This window comes from Lycorma delicatula, chromosome 3 (assembly GCF_047948215.1).
Source record: "Lycorma delicatula isolate Av1 chromosome 3, ASM4794821v1, whole genome shotgun sequence".
Taxonomy (NCBI): Eukaryota; Metazoa; Arthropoda; class Insecta; order Hemiptera; family Fulgoridae; genus Lycorma; species Lycorma delicatula.
This window is the reverse complement of record NC_134457.1, coordinates 92,047,698-92,066,718: the sequence shown is the minus strand read 5'-3', so window position 1 is coordinate 92,066,718 and position 19,021 is coordinate 92,047,698. Positions and strand designations below refer to the sequence as shown.

Here is a 19,021-nt window from a genome sequence, read left to right as displayed (position 1 = left end):
AGTAACACTAAAAACATTACCAGCTCATGACCATGAAACTGGTTTAACCCCACTTGAGCTGTATATTGAACCTGTAGAAAATTTGAACTCTGCCACAACAGGTGCTACTACAGACACTATTAAATGATACATAAGAAATACAATCAAATAGCCAATTATTTTCATATTCAGAAAATACTAGAGTCGAAAACAACAAATTTCAACACAATTTTGACTCCGACCAAGCAACTTGGTCCAATATAATGAAAGATACAGAAAGAATATTTTTGATAAAAAAAGGTCCTTTAATTTCTCTGTATGACTATTAATTTCCGAAGGATAGTAATGGTCGCAGATTTATTTTGCAAAATTATAAGAGAAAATTGATTAATTGCGAAATGCTTTTGAGGGATTGGCTAGTTTATTTTACCACAAAAATGTTATCTATTGCTTTTGTTGTAAATTTTTTAATATAACTACGTCTATTCTAGGCAAAAGTGGTTATAAAAATTGGTAACATATTGGTTATATTAAAATTTCAAAAAACATGAAAAAGCCACGTGGAAACCCCGGTTGGAACTTACACATAAATTAAATTCATCAGAAACCATAGACGCAGAATTTCAGAGGTTCATTAATTCAGAAATAAGACATTGGAACGGAGTTTTGTTATGTGTTGTTTCTGTAATTTAAAATGTTAGGAAAATTTGTCTGGAATTTCAAGACATGATAAACTTTATCAGCATAACAATGGCAACTTTTTAAAACTAATTAAGTTATTGGTCGAGTTTGATCCTCTGATGGAAGAACATGTACGAAAATTTAAAAAAAATATGAAAGACAGGCAACCTATTTGAGTAAAACTGTCCAAAATGAATTAATTAGTATAATATCTGATAATATTAAGGAGCATATTCTAAACGCTGTTAATAAATCAAATATTACTCTATCACTTAGAATGTACGTTTTTTTAACCTCGGGATCACCGTTATGTATTGTTTCAGAGGATGAGATGAATGACAAGTAGCGTGTAAAAATGACATGCCTTACCGGGATTCGAACCCGGGACCTCTGGATGAAAGGCCGAGACGCTATCACTCGCACCACGGAGGCCGGCCGAGAGATTGTACTCCTGATGTGAGTAAAACTGAACAGATGACCATGATAATTAGTTATAATATGTTACTATCAACATTACTATTATATATTACTATCAATCAAACCGGTGAAAATTCAAATCAGGATATTGTAATAAATGACTAGAGTTTTCTAGGATTTGTACCCATAGAAAGGTCTTCAGGATTGGAACTAACCGAGATTATTTTAAAACAGTTAAGCACACTAGGATTGCCATTACAAGGTATGAGAGGACAAGGATACGAAAACGGAGCTAATATGAAAGGTTCTCTTAGTGAGGTCCAAGCTAGAATAAGGAGCCGGCCTCCGTGGCACGAGTGGTAACGTCTCGGCCTCTAAATTTTCTATCCTACTAACCTTTTTTAGACTTCTAACATTCCACGCTCCGACTCGTAGAATGTTATTTTTTAATTTTCTGGTGACCCCTTCCTTAGTAGTCCCTACTCGGAGATCTGAACGGAGGGCTAGTTTACCTTGGAAATATTTTACCAAGGAAGGCGCCTCCATCATTGCTATATGAAAATGCAGAGAGCTACATTTTCTTGGGAAAAAAAACAGCTGTAGTTTTCTATTGCTTTCAGCTGCTCAGTACTCAGAGAAGTGAGTGATGTTGATATGGCCGTTTAAGTCGTCCTGACCTACGCCCTTAACAACTACCCTCTTTCAGCTGCCCTCTTTCAGGAATCACTCCTTAGTCTGGCTCTCAACAGATACCTCTCCGATATGGTTACACCTTCGGTCCAGCTATTCGGTATCACTGAGCACTCAAGACCCCTCATCAACGGCAAGGTCTCATGATTTATATATATATATATATATATATATATATATATATATATATATATATATATATATATATGTATATATAAATCTAATCGAACCATTTCACCTACGCTCACTAGTGAAGGATAGCGAGCGTAGGCTAAGTTTGGTTGAATTATATTTATTTATTATATAAAGTTAGATTTTTATTTATTTATTTTCTGCTCTCAGCGGCGCCATCTAACAACTAACTGACAAACTAAAACGACAACCGACTAACTTTTATTTTCCTGTTTAGCCTCCGGGAATCACGTCAGGTATTACTTCAGAGGATGAATTAGAATGATATGTATGAGTGTAACTGAACTGTAGTCTTGCATAGTCTCAGGTCGACCATTTCTGAGATTTGTGATTAATTGAAACCCAACCACCAAAGAACACCGGTATTTATGATCTAGTATTCAAATCAGTATAAAAGTAACCGTCTTTGCTAGGATTTGAACGTTGGAACTCTTGACTTCGAAATCAGCTGATTTGCGAAGACGCGTTCACCACTAGATCAACCCTGTGGGCGAACAACTAACTAAATACAGATCGGCACCTCTTCTTGAAATGTACTGGTTATTTACTGATCGCCCAAATAACAAGTGGGTAATATGATGAATTTGGAAATTTCTGCCAATTTTTGGCTTTCTCTAATCCTATGTGCAGATTTAATCAAATTAAAATTAGTTTTATTTAATCTTAAAATTTTCATTTACTGAAGAAAGAATATACGAACTGTGTTACTTAGCTCGTGCTACTTTAATGGAAATAAATGCTTAGTTCACTATAACGTCATTAGTAATATTGCAGAGCGTGGAATGAAGTTGATTCTTTCCCCACCCGATCCTTGTGAGAGTAACACGTTTTGTAACCTTGGAATGTGACATCTGTATGGCGATAACATAACCTTTACTTTATCCTTTAAATGTCCTACAGAGCGTAGTTGTAGTTTAGCTTTGGTGTTTCGAAATTTAATTTTTGAAATGTTGAATAATTCCTTGAAAATCAGTGCTAGACGTGGAGGTTGTCAGGTTAGTTTGCATTTTTTGCTTAGTTTTGCCATTATTTCAAATTATTAATGATAGGTTTTGTTTGTCTTTCTCACATTATTTTAGTTTATTTGTTACATTTTATATAACTACCTTAATAACATCAAGTATACTATTTGTTGATAATGATGTAAGTAGACTTTTTATTATGAATTAAGGGTTTTATTAAGTTTTTAATGTGTTTGTCTAATTAACCCCAAATTTTTTAAAAATAATTTTGCATTGTATATTTCGTTTGATAAAATGCCTGCAAAAAACAATGCAATACTACGTATCAACAATGCATTCTAAGAAGCATCTTTTTTCTGGGTTTTTATTTTACTATTTGTTGTTTCTTATATTTTGTTTCATATAGGTTGTTTGTGAAGTGTGTTTTTTTTAATTTGGCGGATTTTAGAATGATTGACTTGAACAAGCAAAGAGTTGCTGAGAAATTTTGTGTTAAACTCGGAAAATCTGCGAGTGAAACTTTTGATATGCTCAAGACAGCTTACATCGACATTGCTATGAAGTGTGTAACATGTTTTAAGTGGCATGGACATTTTAAAGATGGTCGTCAGTCGATTGATGACGATTAGCATTCTGGATGTCCTTCCACATCAACTGACGACTCACACCTAGACAAAATCAACACCCTGGTTCGGACAGATCAACGTCTGACCATCAGAGAGCTTGCTGAAGAGTGTGGGATATCAGTTGGATCATGTTATGAGATTTTGACTGAAAATTTGAAAATGCACCTTGTTGCTGTGAAATTTGTTCCATGTCTGATGACGGACAACCAAAAAGCCCATCGTGTCCAGGCTTGTCAAGAATTGCTTGAACGTTCAGAAGAAGAAGAAGATGAAAAGTTCTTGTCAAGGATCATAACAGGTGATGAATCTTGGGTGATCGAAACAAAGGTTCAATCGTCATCTAGTGGGTTGGTGAGACATCTCCCAGACCAAAAAAAGCTCGCCAAGTTCATTCCAATGTGAAGGTGATGTTGACAGTTTTTTTTGATACTCAGGGTGTAGTTCACCATGAGTACCTCCCCCACCACCCACCCTACTCACCTGACCTCGCTCCTTGTGCCTTCTGCTTGTTCTCCAAACTGAAAAGATTTGAAAGGAAGAAGATTTGAGACAATTCCTGAGATTGAGGCAAATGCGACAAAGGAACTGAAGAACATAACAAAAGAAGCGTTCCAGGACTGTTTCCAAAAGTGGAAACACTGTTGGGATAAGTGTTTGCGTCAGGGAGGAGAGTACTCTGAAGGGGACCCAGACAAGCAACTTCTAAATAAAGTGCATTTTGTTTTATGACATTAGTCTACGTATTTTTTGAACAGACCTCATATGGACACAGATGCACATCATGATAGTGTTATATAACATTATATTATTTATTAGGCTTTATTTGTATGAATTTCATATTAATGAATTAATTGATGTAATTTTAATTTCAATGTTTCATATTGAAGTATCCATTTTTCTTCTGTTTAATTACAGTATTTTTTGGAACTTTTCAAGAAGATGCCCACAGCCAATCTGTAGTTAGTCAGTTGTCGTTGCAGTTGGTTGTCATTGTAGATGGCGGCACTGAAAGGAGAAAATAAATTTAAATTATAATCTAACTATAAAATAATAAATCTATATTATAAATAAATATAATCTAACCAAACGTAATCTATGCTCACTTCGTTCGCTAGTCAAGGTTAGCGAGTTAGGTTAAGTTTGGTGTGATTATATTAATTCTTTTAGATTTATTTATTATATAAATTTATATATAAAAAAAATACTGTACTTTATTTTACTATTTTATTATTACAGTATCATTGTATTATTTTAATAATTATACAGTACAATGTATGTATTTAAAAAGAAAAAAATATGTACTATTTTATTTATTTTCTCCTTTCTGTGGTGCCATCTAAAAACTAACTGACTACAATGATAACTGGCTAACTACAAATTGACTGTGGGCGTCTTCTTGAAAAGTACCTATTTTTATATAAATAATGAATTTTATCTTCTATTTTATAATAAGAGCAATTGTTTTCCTAGTCAGTATACTTTAAAACACATGTCATGAAAATGTACGAGTATTGTATTAATAAAATTTATTTACTTGTATATATAAGTAAATAAAGTATAAATTTCTTACATCAATCGTTTTGGTTTATGTAATGATATTACGATGAACAGAGGTGCAAATTATGGGTCAAAAATTTAAAATAGGCGTGTAGTTATAAGCATTGTGTAAGTTGTAGACATGTTATTACTAATAAAAACAAATATTCCCTGTTCTTTGCATTGGAAATTACAAAGTTGTTACTTAAAAGTAGTTTTGTTTTTAATATACAATTCCAAGAGTAACACATAAGATTATCATAAAGAGAAGAACAGTGAAAATCTTTTGAAATCTATTGAAAAGCAAGTTACCCCAGGACTACCGACAAATTGTATTTTAGCATAGATAATGCACCTTGTCATAATAAACAAAAAAAAATAACTTCCATCATCCAATTCAATGAAAAGATATTCAAGAATGGCTCCAAAAAATAAAATTAACTACGACCCAGATCTAACTAAAAAAGAATGTGTAGAAATGATCAAACTACACTGCCCAGAACCACAATTTGAATTATACAAAATACTAAATAACAAAGGAATTACAGTGCTTAGATTGCCACCTTACCACCCAGATTTTAACCCAATTGAATTTATTTGTAATCTAGTTAAAAAGAAAATTCGTCATGTCATTAACAGAACCGAGAGCCATTACATTAGATTCAGTTTCATCAGCTACTGTAGAAGACTGGAAACAAATAAGTGTTGAAGTTCAGGAGATAATAGATTCTTACTGGAAAACAGATGCGTTAATGGAAGATGCCATTGAATAAATATTGTAAATAAGGGATGGATGATGATGAGTTATCAGGTACTGGACAAATAGGAAATTAATTCAGGTGTAAGTGAAACTAGGTCAAGCCCAGAAATCCAAGGGTTTTGGCTTTTCACAGGAGATAGTTCTATGGAAACTGGATATGAAACTGTTTAAGGTAGTATTGATCTTTTAATTATTTAGTAAATTACTATAAAAATTGTATTTTTTTATTCTGCAGGTTTATCCAACTTATGATTTTGTAGGTCTGTATGTTCAAATTATTTCTATTAGCTTTGAATATAATGCTGTGAACTATGATACAGTTTTAGTGAAAATGTTTACTTAATTAAATTATTTTAATTAATTGCTGGTTAAATTTATTTCATTTATGAAAACAGTAATGTAAATTAATACTTTTAATTGTGTTATTACTATAATCAGAAAGAAATTACAGATTCAAAAAAATACAGTAACCTATTTTAGACTGATAACATTTCCAGTTTAAAATGAATTGACAAGCATCCCACTTTGTTCACTAGGACTAAACCCAAACTCTACTGTTGTGTTATATCTCAATCTCTGTCTACAGCCAAACAAAACAACAGTGCTCTGCTTCTTCACAAATATGATTGAACTTCACCTTGTACATTGTGTACACACGCTTGCATATATTTTATATGTATGGTAACCAGCAAGGACTATTTATGTATCACTCTGTATTGTGAACATTCCTTTGAAATAGCCTACTTGTTTAGATATCTACTTTCACTCGTATAGTGGGTGGATCATTGAATTAGGCAATAACAAGAAATAAAATCGGGTGGGGCTGTGTCGGAGCGCACGACCACTGGTTTAATGTGAAATGTTACAGACCTTGGATGAAGTTCCTTCGAGCTGCAGACTGACCACCTTATCTGTGGAGTTAAATGGGAGAGCCACCATCGGGGATACTGAAATACGACAGTATTTCAGAGTCGAATTTCAATGTCAAGTATTTCAATGTCGAATTTCAGAGTTGGGGTTTGAATGAGACAGAGTCGGGATTTTATTGGCATCTATCGACTTGCTACAGGTACTACATAAATGAAATGCTGCTACATTTTTGCCAGGAATGCAGTCTGAAGAATTGGAATGTTGCGACTTTTGCCTGCTTTAAATCTCTGTTGAACCAGAGTTGATTACAAATGCTGCAAGATAGACCAAACGATTATGTTAATATCCATCAGCCCAGGGACATCATCATGTATGGGTGTTTTGTTCACTCATTATGTCCATTAATTTGGGTACAGCAGTGGTAGAGGTGCTCGTGTTGTCGATGTCGTTCACTGAGCGTGCCGTGCCAGCTTTGCGACACTCCTGAAACAGTCTCACTCGCTCAGCACTAGACATTGGGGTACCATGCATAGCCCATAACCTCCCCTTTCCAACGATATGTGTAATTTATATTTCCGGCTGGCTTTTGCACGAGCTGAGGCTGACATACTGAATTTTTATACTTTTTTATATGTTTACTTGAATTTTTTACATCTAAATATTGTCCAAAATACACGTATTATTATTTAAATCAATCAAACTTGACAAACATACAAATCACTGCGCTATCACATCTAAATTGTGAGCTGTACTGAATGGAAATCAGAGAGAGCGCCAGTTTTGGCCGATCAGCGCTGTGCCCCTTTGACCACATCAAATTGTTTTGATGTCATCTATTTCTGATGAAATTATTTCTTTTACTTGAATGATTGATTATATTGCTCCAGAAAAATACGTGGGCATGATTTTATTGAGTATTTTAAACTTTGATGGATGTCATGGTTTATGTAGTCTGAATACCAAAAGCATAATGTGTTTTTTTACACATAAGTATGTGTTTTAGAATTTTACAGATATTTTTTTTTTCTAATAAAAAATGTATAAGAATTAGACAAATAAGGGTTAATAAAATTAATTTAAAAAAAATACAATTGAAAACAGGTGGCTGTATTTGGTTAATACTATCAGTTTTTGACATTATTACTTTTTTTTTTAATAGGATTTTACTATTTTCACTGATTAAAATTATTTTTAGTTAATTCATTTACGTATATTTTGTGTTTATAGAGGCAAATATTTTCCTTTTTTGGTTCATCAAAAAAGAAAAACTATGCAACAGAAGCAACTTTTGAAACAAAAGTGAGTATCAAATAATATAATCAACTATATTTTACGTAGTGTGAATAAATTTTATAACAAAATAAAAGTAAAATTTCAACATACTGTGGTGCTGATGGTGCAGCACATGGTCAGGGCTCGTTTCACTCAGCCTTTCTGTCTAGCCAGTGGGCAGAGCCTCCTAGTTAGAGGCCAGAACCCCTTCTGAGTTCATTATCTTAATGTTTGCTAGATTAATTCTGATAAATAACAATTAAAATAAGTTCAATTTATAATAACTGTGAGTGTGATTGTAATTTCTTAAGAGCAATAGTTTGGTCAGCACAGAACTTGATACTTTGAGTGATCTGAAGTATGCAGGGTTCAGAATAGTTTTCCCCATCTTAAAAACAATATTTACGTTAGTTTTCCATCCTTTGTATGGGTAAAAAAGTATTTTGCACAGTTCTTAGTGTTACCTGACAAACACGATGAGATGACATCTCAGTTTTTTTTTTAGTAAAGTGACAGAGGCACTCTAAAAAAAGAGGCAGGAACAGCCAATTGAGATGCACACAGTAACAGTGACAGTGGATGCATGTTGGTTGAGCAGCTGCACTGTACATTCTCACACACCTTTAAAATGCTACTTTTCTTGAAAAGCAAAAGAGTTAATGAAAAAGACGAAATGATGAACATCTTACAATATTGAAAAAAACTCAATTCCTGTCATGATAGTTTAAAATTTACGTTTGAAACAGATAAATACAGAAAAATAAGTTTTTTAGATGCTAATATTGAGGGCAATTAAAAAATCAAATTATATCAGTATATGGGAAGCCTACAGCAAGTAAAGTAATTAATAGAATGTCAAATCATCCCTGTTCACACAAAATTAATATTAACAAAGAAAAATTTAGATACGGAAATAAAAATTATAAAGGATATTCCAGTAAAAAATGGATTAATACCTTGTTAATTGATAAATTTATAGAAAATAAAATTTAAATGTTTTCTAATGTTGCAGACTATCCAATAATAAATAAACACTCTAGTACTGACTTAGAAACTTGAAAGTAATTGAAATTACAATTGAAAGTGATAATAATAAGAAAATTGGACATTTTTCCAAAATGTTCAATTTTTATATATGTAACTTTTAATTTCAATAATTTTAATATTAATCTTTAACATTTATTATATTTAAAAATAAAAAAATTAATTTGAAAATTTTTTAAACTTGAAACTTTTTAATTTTTAATCTTAATTTTTTAAATTTTATATATTACATATTTTAATTATCATTTTGATTTTAATATGCAATTTGATAATAAACATTTTATAAAGAACAATTACAACTGAGGATGTGGGTTGCCATGAAAGTACTATTGCAAACATTATGAAAAAATAAGGTGAGTGTCATTTTACTTTGTTTAATTCTGTACTTGGGTGAATCAAGTTGAATTAAATATACAAAAATTAGTGCAGAGGTGATACAGGTCTTGAAAAGATTGATTTCAGAAAAAAACATTTTTTTTAATATATAATATATTTTAAATAATAAGTTTATTATAAATAATAAACTGATTTATAATTATGTATATTTATTCATTAATCTTTATACAGCACTTGTATAATGATGCTACTATATCAGATTAAAAATTAAAATGCAGTAAGGTGTTAATTTCATAGTAACACTTTCACTATAATACAGGATATAGTTTATTTAACGTATTAATGTTTATATTTGCATATTGTATATATGTGCTTCATTTCAGCCTTTTCGACTTCATAAACTTGAAAAAGGCCCTGAAACTAAAGTTTCTGTATCGAAAGATGATGCTATTACCTTTTACAAACAAATGCAAACAATCCGAAGGATAGAAACAGCAGCTGGTAATTTATATAAAGAAAAGATTATCAGAGGGTTTTGTCATCTTTATTCTGGCCAGGTATTTTAATATTATAAATCTTATATTGAATTTGAGTTTTCATTAGTATCTTTAGTTTTCATGTAATAATTGATTTTATATTTTGTTAATAAGATCATAATTTAGTATTCATTAATTACATGTACATAATTGATTAAATGCTTACTGTTATCAAGAAAATTAATTTTTTTTTTTAAGTTTCATGTCTTAGTCTAGTTTTTAATTCAGAATTAACAATTAATTTTTTATCAAATGCATTAAATTAATTTTTATTATCCTCGGTTTATTCATTACTAGTGTGGAAAGAGTAATTGTGGGTTTTAGTAGTTTTAAAATAACTATAAAAAAATTTGTTTAAGATAAACAATTTAATTTCATTGGTTCATAAACCATAGTAGTTTTCATGAGCATATCCTAATTTTGTTTATTCTCAGCATTTGAAAGTTGTTTATTTTATTGTGTCTTTCCCGGTATCTGAGATACAGTGAAACTTGTCAGATGTGTTTTCCTTTATAATAATGATATTGTTGAGGTGTTTGGTTTATGTCAGAACGTCAGCTGGAATTTAGAGAGGTTTGAGTGCTTGTACAGCAGTATATTCAGCTCAGTGAAGAAAGAAACTAGAAACTTCTTTTCTTCTAACCTTTCTGTTAAGTTGAACATGTAAAAATATTGGTACAGAAATAAATATAAAATTGAATTTGAAGTTTTATAAAATAAAAAATATAGAGCTAATGTCAAAACAAATCACACCATCTCTTAGATAATTTTGTCTGGATCTAATGATATCAATTAGTACTTTTTTATTGCGTTTTAAAAGTATGCTGTTGTAGTGAAAACAAAAAAGATACTATTTTCTTAATCTTTTGTTTGCTTTGTAGATTGTCTGATTCTTTGTCATTAAAAAAACTATTTCACCAATTTGCCTGTTTTTAAGAAATAGAGAAAAGTTGTATCCATAGATGACAGCTGAAAGGAAAACTGACTTCAGCCTTTTAATTAATTATCCAGGAAAATTAAAATATACAAATAGATGTCACTAAAAGGAAGGGAAATAAAATAATAAATCCAAGTTGATATCTACCACCTGAATGTTATAAAGGAATATATGTTTAAGAAGTATCCATAAATGGCAGCTGAAGGGAAAAACTGACTTTCTCATATGATTTTGATTTTTACCTATTATCAGTTCCCATAAAACTATTTATTTCTTCTTATATGAAAATCGCTTTAAAAATGTTCAGGTTAGCAAAAACTTTTGTAAAATATCATATCCATCAATTTAAAATAATTTTATTAGAAACTGTGTTTCTATGTTTTTTTTTTCTTGCCCGATTACTGATATGGAGGAATCATGGGAAGGCATGAATGAGACCACTTTGGAGCCGATGACTTCACGTGCAGCAGACATGGAGGTACCCTGTGCAAAATACTGCTGTACTGCATTTGGCAGAAGTACTACCTGAGGGGCTCCCCCCTAGACCAACTACGGACATCAGGAGGGGAGTCAAAAGAGATGGAAGGCGAGACAATCCTCGACAGAGGAGGAGGCGCCTACAAAGATTGAGGACTTGGTGAGTAAATTAGAGCGCCTGGCCAAGACACTCTGCAAAAGTGTAGATAAAAATGTCAAAAAAAGATAAAAAAACTGGAGGTAGATATTACTGCTGCGGTTAAGGAGCTAGCTGCAAAGAGTGGTTAACAGTGCTCCTGACCGTAGGTCCAAGAGACAGACTATGGAGGCAACCACTCAGACGTGGGGTCACTACCAGCTGCCCAATTATGGATCCTCTGGTTAAGGGGTACCCACAGCGCAAATGACTGATTTTATTAAGGAAGATTGGCCTTGGAGTGCATTTCGTAACATTAAAATTGGTGCTCCGGATAGAAGAATGGGCGCATTGGACACTGTTGCTATATTGGATATGCATGCTGTGAAGGAAGGCAGGGCCTTGGACACACTTGCAGGTGGCCTGGCTTCTGGGGAAATCAGATATTAGAGCTGGAAGTGTTGTTTAGGTTACGTTGGAGGCACGACTTATTGGACAAATTGGAGGAGATGTGACGCCAGTCTCAGAGATGTTTCATGTTGCCTGCGTTGATTCTGATGATGGAAGGGATCTTACTGGGGCTCTTGTGGACGTCTTTAACAGAATCTGGATAAATAGTGGCGACTGCATGGGGCAAATACAGACGGAGATCTATGGGCAGAATACTGCGACATACATACGAAAGATACTAGAATGTGAGAGGGCAGAGCGTCTGGGCGCTGTTTACACATAATCGTGCCGGATACCAGATTTCCATCTGCTTGGAGTACTGATGCCTCCCACAAGATGCAGACTATGATGTTTAAAACTACAGGGATTTATGCCAATTTACTCATATCCCTTAAGACACAGGTTGTTGTATCGCAGACGTCAGAGATTCTCTTCATACGTAAGACTGGAGAGAACATGGAAATAAGGGTGAAGGAGAAAAAGGAAACCTTGGGCAAATTAAAGCAGTTATTAACAAATACTATTAAGGAGGGAGTGGTACACATTAAGACCAGGATGGTTGTTCTCCAGGTGCGAGACTTAGAGAGCGGCATACAGCCACCTGAAGTTCAACAAGGGCTGTCTGAGGCCTGTGGTCAGGAAATGCCGGAAGATCTCATAGTGACCATCATATCTGGATATGGAGAAACTACAGTGGCGATGTGTCAACTGCCTTTGCCAATCGTCTAATCACTGGTGCAGAGAAGAAGAGTAAAGATAGGCTTCGTGTCATGCAGAGTAGATGTTTTAGACCTACCTATGAAGTGTTATCAATGCTTGGAGTTTGGCCATACAACCAGAAACTGCAAAGGTGCTGGTAGGTCAGCTGCGTGTGATTCAACTGTGAGTGGTGAAGGCCACCAAACTGCAAAGTGCAGGAATAGTGAAAAATGCATTAAATGTGGCTTAGAGGGACACCATACTGGAGCGGCAGCACGCCATGGAGAGGCTAATATGGAGAGATTATAAGCCAGGGGAGGACTGGACACATTCCAACCTGTCGATGAGGATACTGCAGGTGAACCTGAACCGTGCAGTGCTGGCACAGAACCTTCTGGTCAGTTATGCGGCGGAGGTGGGCGTAGACGTTGCGCTCATCTCAGAACCATGCGCTTCTTGACTACGTCCTGTTTGGCTGATATCTGAGGATAGGACTGCGGAGATCTCGTGCTGTACAGGACTCCCTGCCTGTGATGTGTGGCTAGTACGGGGCTTTGTAAGGGCGAGGGTGGGAGGAGTGACCTACTACTCCTCCTATCTTTCACCCAACGTCAGCATGGAGTGTTATAAAGAGATTTTAACTACTATGGTGAGGGATGTGTCTACACATCGGCCAGTGTTGTTGGCAGGGATTTTAAGGCCTGGTTGACCGAGTGGGGATCTGCCAGAACAAACACAAGAGGCTCGGTGCTTATGGACATAACTGCGGCACTGGATTTAGTAGTGCTAAATGTTGGCGATGCATATACATTTCGGAGAGGGCCCTTGGGCTCTATAATCGACGTTACTTTTGCCTCCCCCTGAGCTTGCTGCCCGCATTGCAGACTGGAGAGTGTAGGAAGGCTACACGGCCAGCGATCATCAATTGATCTTGATGACGATCACTAGCACCGAAGCTGGTAGTGATGGACCACCTATATTCACGGGCTGGAGCACCAGAGACTTTGACCCTGGTTATTTTACTGAATGGCTTGACCTACGTGCAGTACGTCGGGTCTCCGTGGCAGAGGGGAAGGCCACATGTCTTGCCGATTGTCTTGAAGAAGCCTGCAAAGTTCTCCCATGTAAGTATGTCTGCAGGGGTTGTCTGCCTGAATACTAGTGGACTGCCAATATAGCAAGGAAGAGAGAAGAATACCACCAGGCTAGAAGGTGTATGACTAGGGCGTACTTGCATTCGGTTAAAGTTGTGTACACTGAGCTAAGAAAAAGAGGAGAGAGCTTGCTAAGCTCATCATACAGTCAAAGAGAAAATGTTAGGCTCACTTAATTGAGGAAGTGGAGACGAACCTGTGGGGGAGGCCCTATGCGGTTCTAGTGAAGAAAGCAGCAAGACCTAGAGCTACAGTTTGAGGTGTCCGCAAGAAGTGCTGAACATAGTTGATGGGCTCTTCCCCTCGGAGGATGAATTACTCTCAGAGGTAAGAGGCGTGGCTGGGCTGCACTGCTGTTTACCGATGCAAAACTGGGGACTGCAATCACACGAATATTGTCAGCCAGGGCGCCTGGCCTGGATCTCCTGCCTAATATGGTTATCAAGGTGGCAGCTTGGGCTGAGCCAGAGGCGTTTTTAGAGACATACAAAGCCTGTCTTAACGAGACAGTTTTTCCTGGCAGAAGGAAGTGTCAGCAGCTGGTGCTGGTTCCTAAACTGGGGATGGATTTAGCACTTCCCTCCTTGTACCGGCCGTTGGCGATGATTGATGCGCTAGTGAAGGTACTGGAATGTATGCTTCAGCAAAGGCTAGTTGGTGTTCTGGAAGAGCAGGGCAGGCTCTCTGCAAATCAGTATGGATTTCGCTGGGGTAAGTTCACCCTTGACGCTGTGGCTGTTGTCTGCGACTTGGCGGGAAGAGCCTTGAGGAGAGGTGATAGTAGGATCTGCATCCTAGTTACACTGGACGTACAAAACACGTTTAATTGCATTCGCCACTCAGCAATAATGGGAGGTCACAAAGGTCTTCACCTTTGTGTCCCTTCTTACCTGCAACGGATAGTGCGAAATTACCTCATTGGGCATCAAATGACCTTTAGACTGCATGATGGTTATGTTGAGAAGAACCTTGATTGACGGGTGCTACTGGGGTCGGTACCCTCTGGAACATGACTTATAATGGAGTGTTTCAGGTTCTCCCACAAATGGGTACATTATTTGGCTACGCAGATGATATAGCGTTGCTGGTGGAGGCGGAAACAAGGTATGAGGCTGTAGGCAAAATAATTGTGTCGTATACAAGGATTAGTGAGTGAATGGCTGGGGTAGGACTGGAGTTGGCTCCTGAAAAGACAGAGATGGTGGCGATCTCTTCTGCCAGGAGGAGGCCAACTTTACATCTGATCCTTGATAGCAGAGAAATTGAGTATCAGATGGCTATAAAATACTTGGGAATCTGAGTTGATTTCAGACTAAGATTTAATACACGTACTGCGGGCTTGTGAGAAGGCGGAGAAAATGAGGAGGCTTATTGCTAGCCTTCTATACAAGAGGGCCCTCCCAACATAGGAGGCAATTGCTTACTTTTGTGGTCTATTCAGCCCTGCTATATGGCGCCGAGTTGTGGGCAGACATTGTTAGATTTGCCAAGAACAGGGGTAAATTGGAATCCATCCATAGGAATTGTTGCATCAGAGTAGTGGCCGCCTATAGGACGGTGTCCAGGCAGGCGGTTGAGGTGATTGCTGGATTCCCGCCTGTAGACTTGATACTGCAGCATAGCAGAACTAGGAAGCGTTCTGCTGAAGAACTAGAAGAAGAAGAGATCGCACTAACATGGCAGGAGTGATGGGATCGGGCCACAAAGGGTAGATGGACCCACCACCTTATTGGGGACATCAGGGTATGGTGCCGGAGGACTCATGGTACGCTTAGTTTTAAGTTAACGCAATTCCTGGCAGGTCATGGGGATTCAGGTCTTATTTGTATATATTCAGGCTCGATCAATCTGAAAATTGTTCGGAGTTTGAGGTGGAAGAGACCCCCCCCCCCCCCCCCCAATATGTTTTCTTCTTGTGTCTGTAATTCACCATAGAGTATAGAGAGATACTTGGCAACCTGAGATATGAGCACGTTTCGCCCTGAAGATACCCTACAAGTCCTATTACAAGGTGAGGCACAGTGGAAGACTGTGGAAAGATTCGTGAGGACGGTCATCAGGAAGCTCCAATTATATGAGTAGTCCTGCAGAGGAGAATGTGCTGGAGGGCGCAGGGGCAGACAAGTCCTTGGCTGAGTGCCTACAGGGGCCCCTGTACGTGTGGGGGTTGCCCGGGTGCGATGAGGCCGGAGACACTCAGCTCGTGTGTCTGAAGGTGGCTACTGGTAAGTGGTGTGACTATTTAAGATTTCTGTCTTGACAGCTGTGTAGGTGTGTAACGTGTGGGTGTTGTGGATGTCAGTAGCATGTCCTGTTTTCTACAGGTTCTTGTGTGTTGTTGTTGTCGGCGTATGTATTTGACATGCTATATGTGTTGCTTCCAGCAGTGTTGTTTCTATGGTGTGTGACATTGCTGGATTGTTATGACTGTGTGTGTGTGGGCGATTCCCCCTTCTTCTGATGAAAATGTTTATAAAAACAGTCCTAGGAAAGAGGAAGCCAGGGATGGAGGTTTAGTCGGTAGTGCGCAGGTATACACGTGCCCTTGTTTATAACTGGCAGAACCTGTTAGTGAGCCCAGCACTGCTTAGGCTCCTGTAAATGGGATTCCTCTACCTCTTTATAAAAAAAAAAAAAAAAATGGAATGGGCTATCTTGTGTAAAACTTTTATCAAAATTGGTGCAGTAATTATTTAATTGCAAGTGACCAAAATCAAGCTATGTGACAAGGCCAAAATATTTCTCTTTTTGTTTTCATTACAAAGCTGTGCTAAAAGTAGTAGAAAATTACTGTCATTAATTGCACAACAAAATTATCTAAAAGGTAGTATGACTTTTGAAATTGGCTGGGTGGTTTTTATTTTATAAAACTTCAGGCTTGAGTAAATGTAATTTCTGGCTGTAGGTATTCTTGAGAATGGTTGTGCTATTTTCATGAGTAACATTTTTCATCTAAGAAAAATCATACAGAAAAGATTGTTATCACAATGTGGTAAGACTTATGAGGAAGCTAGTTAGATGAACAAGGAAAGAAAAGAAATCTTGAAAAATGTTAACAGAAATTGAGGAATGAATTAATTGGACATATTCTGAGACATGATTATAATATAAGTAAACCTAATTAGGATTTGAGACATGATATTATAATTAAACTAATAAGAGTAGGTTTCTTATCACTTTTATCAGTACTTATTGTAATTTTTGAGAAATAGAAGTTTAAACTGATTATCTTTAATTTTTTTTAATCTTAGAATATTTAGAATTTCCTATAGACAGTTGTGGGCGTTTAAAAATAAATAAATAAAAATAAACCTGTTGGAAATGCAAAATTCAGATATTACAGCATGGTTATAAAACCTAAAAGTCTACACAGCAAAAACTTCTGTAAATAAACAAGGAACACTAGAGAATATTTTGAAAAAGGAAAGAGAAATTCTAAGCAAAAATATTAGCTCCAAAGAGTGAAAATAATAAAAAATGTTTTTGGATCAAGCAAGGAAATTTATAGAGAATTTGAAAACAATTGACAATTAAAATGCTGAGAATAATATTCTAATCATTTGAAAGAATGAATAAAGAAATATTGTCAAGAAAGATTTTCAGTTTCTTTGATAATCTCAAAAATAAAATCAGTTGGCTTGTAGAGAAGGAAAGTATCTCCAAGAGATCTGTGAAGAAGAGATCTGTGATAAGAGAAGAAGAGATTTTAGGTAGGGTAATTTTTAAGAAAAACATACGTAAGTTTAAAAGATGGCAGAAAGTTAAAGTAGTCAAAGGAAAAATGAAGTTTGTTCATGTGGTTCAGAGTTGACCAATTCAGAAAAAACCTGTAGGAAATATGTAGTAAATTATGATTAAGTAAATAAAATTAATATTTTATACTTAAAATATCAGAGAACAGATTTTATACTAACAGTTATAAAATTAAAACTAACTGCAGTTTATATTCCTTAATTTTGCAGTATGTTGCAGTAAACCTTACTCGCATTGCTTTCAATCTACTTTTGTTAAGCAAAGTTATTGTTTTTAGTTTAGCAAAATGTTTGTGTTGTTGCGTTATAATTCAGTTTTTGTTTCCAGCATTTTAATTTATTTTTACTTTACCATTCTTTTTTTTTGGATTCAAATAATGACTACCTTTGCATAAAATATCCACTAATACATGAAGTGCATATTTTTTTAAATTACAATATTTTATATGCTATAATACCAACAGCTATCATTTTACATGATAGTTAATTAATTGTTAAGTGCTAATTACATAATGATTAAATGAAGGCATTAAATAAAAATAAAATAATGTAGATTCTAGTGAAAAATTTATATTTAATGAAATGCATACTAGAGGAAACATAATTGTTAGTTTGTAAAATATATATAAGGTCTGTAACTAAAGTAATGAGACTAGTGTTTTTTGGCAGCCAAAGTGGCAGCACTATAAAGTTACTAGTAAACATATGGGTATATGAACAGCTGATTTGTATTAGGTAATATTTTTAGTCAATTGTTGCCACGTGAGATGTAAACAGAAATTTGTGAAACAAGTTTTTGTTGTGCTTTACAAAAATGAATGGTACTAATTATGAGCAATGTTGTGTAATCAAGTTTTGTGTTAAACTCTGTAAGAATGCTACTGAAACTTATTCAAAATGAAAAGGGCGTATGCAGATGACATGTGCCACGATCCCAAGTTTTTAGGTGGTTATATCATTTTCAGATGGCTGGGAATTAATTGCGGACCATCCACGCTCTGGAATTATTTTCTAAAAAATGTTATAACTGGTGATGAATCTTGGATATTTTAGTACGACCTAGAAACAAAACACCAAAGCAAGGAGTGGCACATTACAAACTCATCACATCCCAAAAAAGCAAAAATGAGCAAATCAAAACCATGCTAATTTGTTTCTTTGATAGTAATGGCATTGCCCTTAAGAAGTTTTTGCCTACAGGATTGACTGTAAATCAACTGAAAAATTCTTGAAAGACTGTAGAAAAGAGTTGCCTGCATGACACCAGCCATCAAAGACAATTGGATGCTGCATCATGACAGTGCACCTTGTCACACTGCACTCTCAGTTAATGAGTTTTTGGCAAAGAAAAACGTTTCTGTAGTTCCTTAACCACGTTATTCATCTGACTTGGGTCTCCGCAACATTTCCTGTTCCTGTGGTTGCAGTTTCATGGAACTTCTTTCGCCAGTCTGTCTGCCCTCTCATTACCCCAGACACCATGATGACTGGGAATCCATTGCAGCATCACTGCCC

At 35.7% G+C, this 19,021-nt stretch overlaps 1 protein-coding gene across 1 annotated transcript in view; it reads left to right on the top strand.

Moving 5' to 3' along the window:
- The first annotated feature begins 2,783 nt into the window (after positions 1–2,783).
- Positions 2,784–19,021, top strand: part of LOC142321794 (pyruvate dehydrogenase E1 component subunit alpha, mitochondrial-like) — a 29,504-nt gene continuing 13,266 nt past the window's right edge. The window contains exons 1-3 of the mRNA XM_075360188.1: positions 2,784–2,954; positions 7,941–8,012; positions 9,749–9,922. Of these exons, the coding sequence (XP_075216303.1) occupies positions 2,907–2,954; positions 7,941–8,012; positions 9,749–9,922 (294 nt within the window). The 5' untranslated portion in view covers positions 2,784–2,906. The remainder of the gene's footprint in view (positions 2,955–7,940; positions 8,013–9,748; positions 9,923–19,021) is intronic.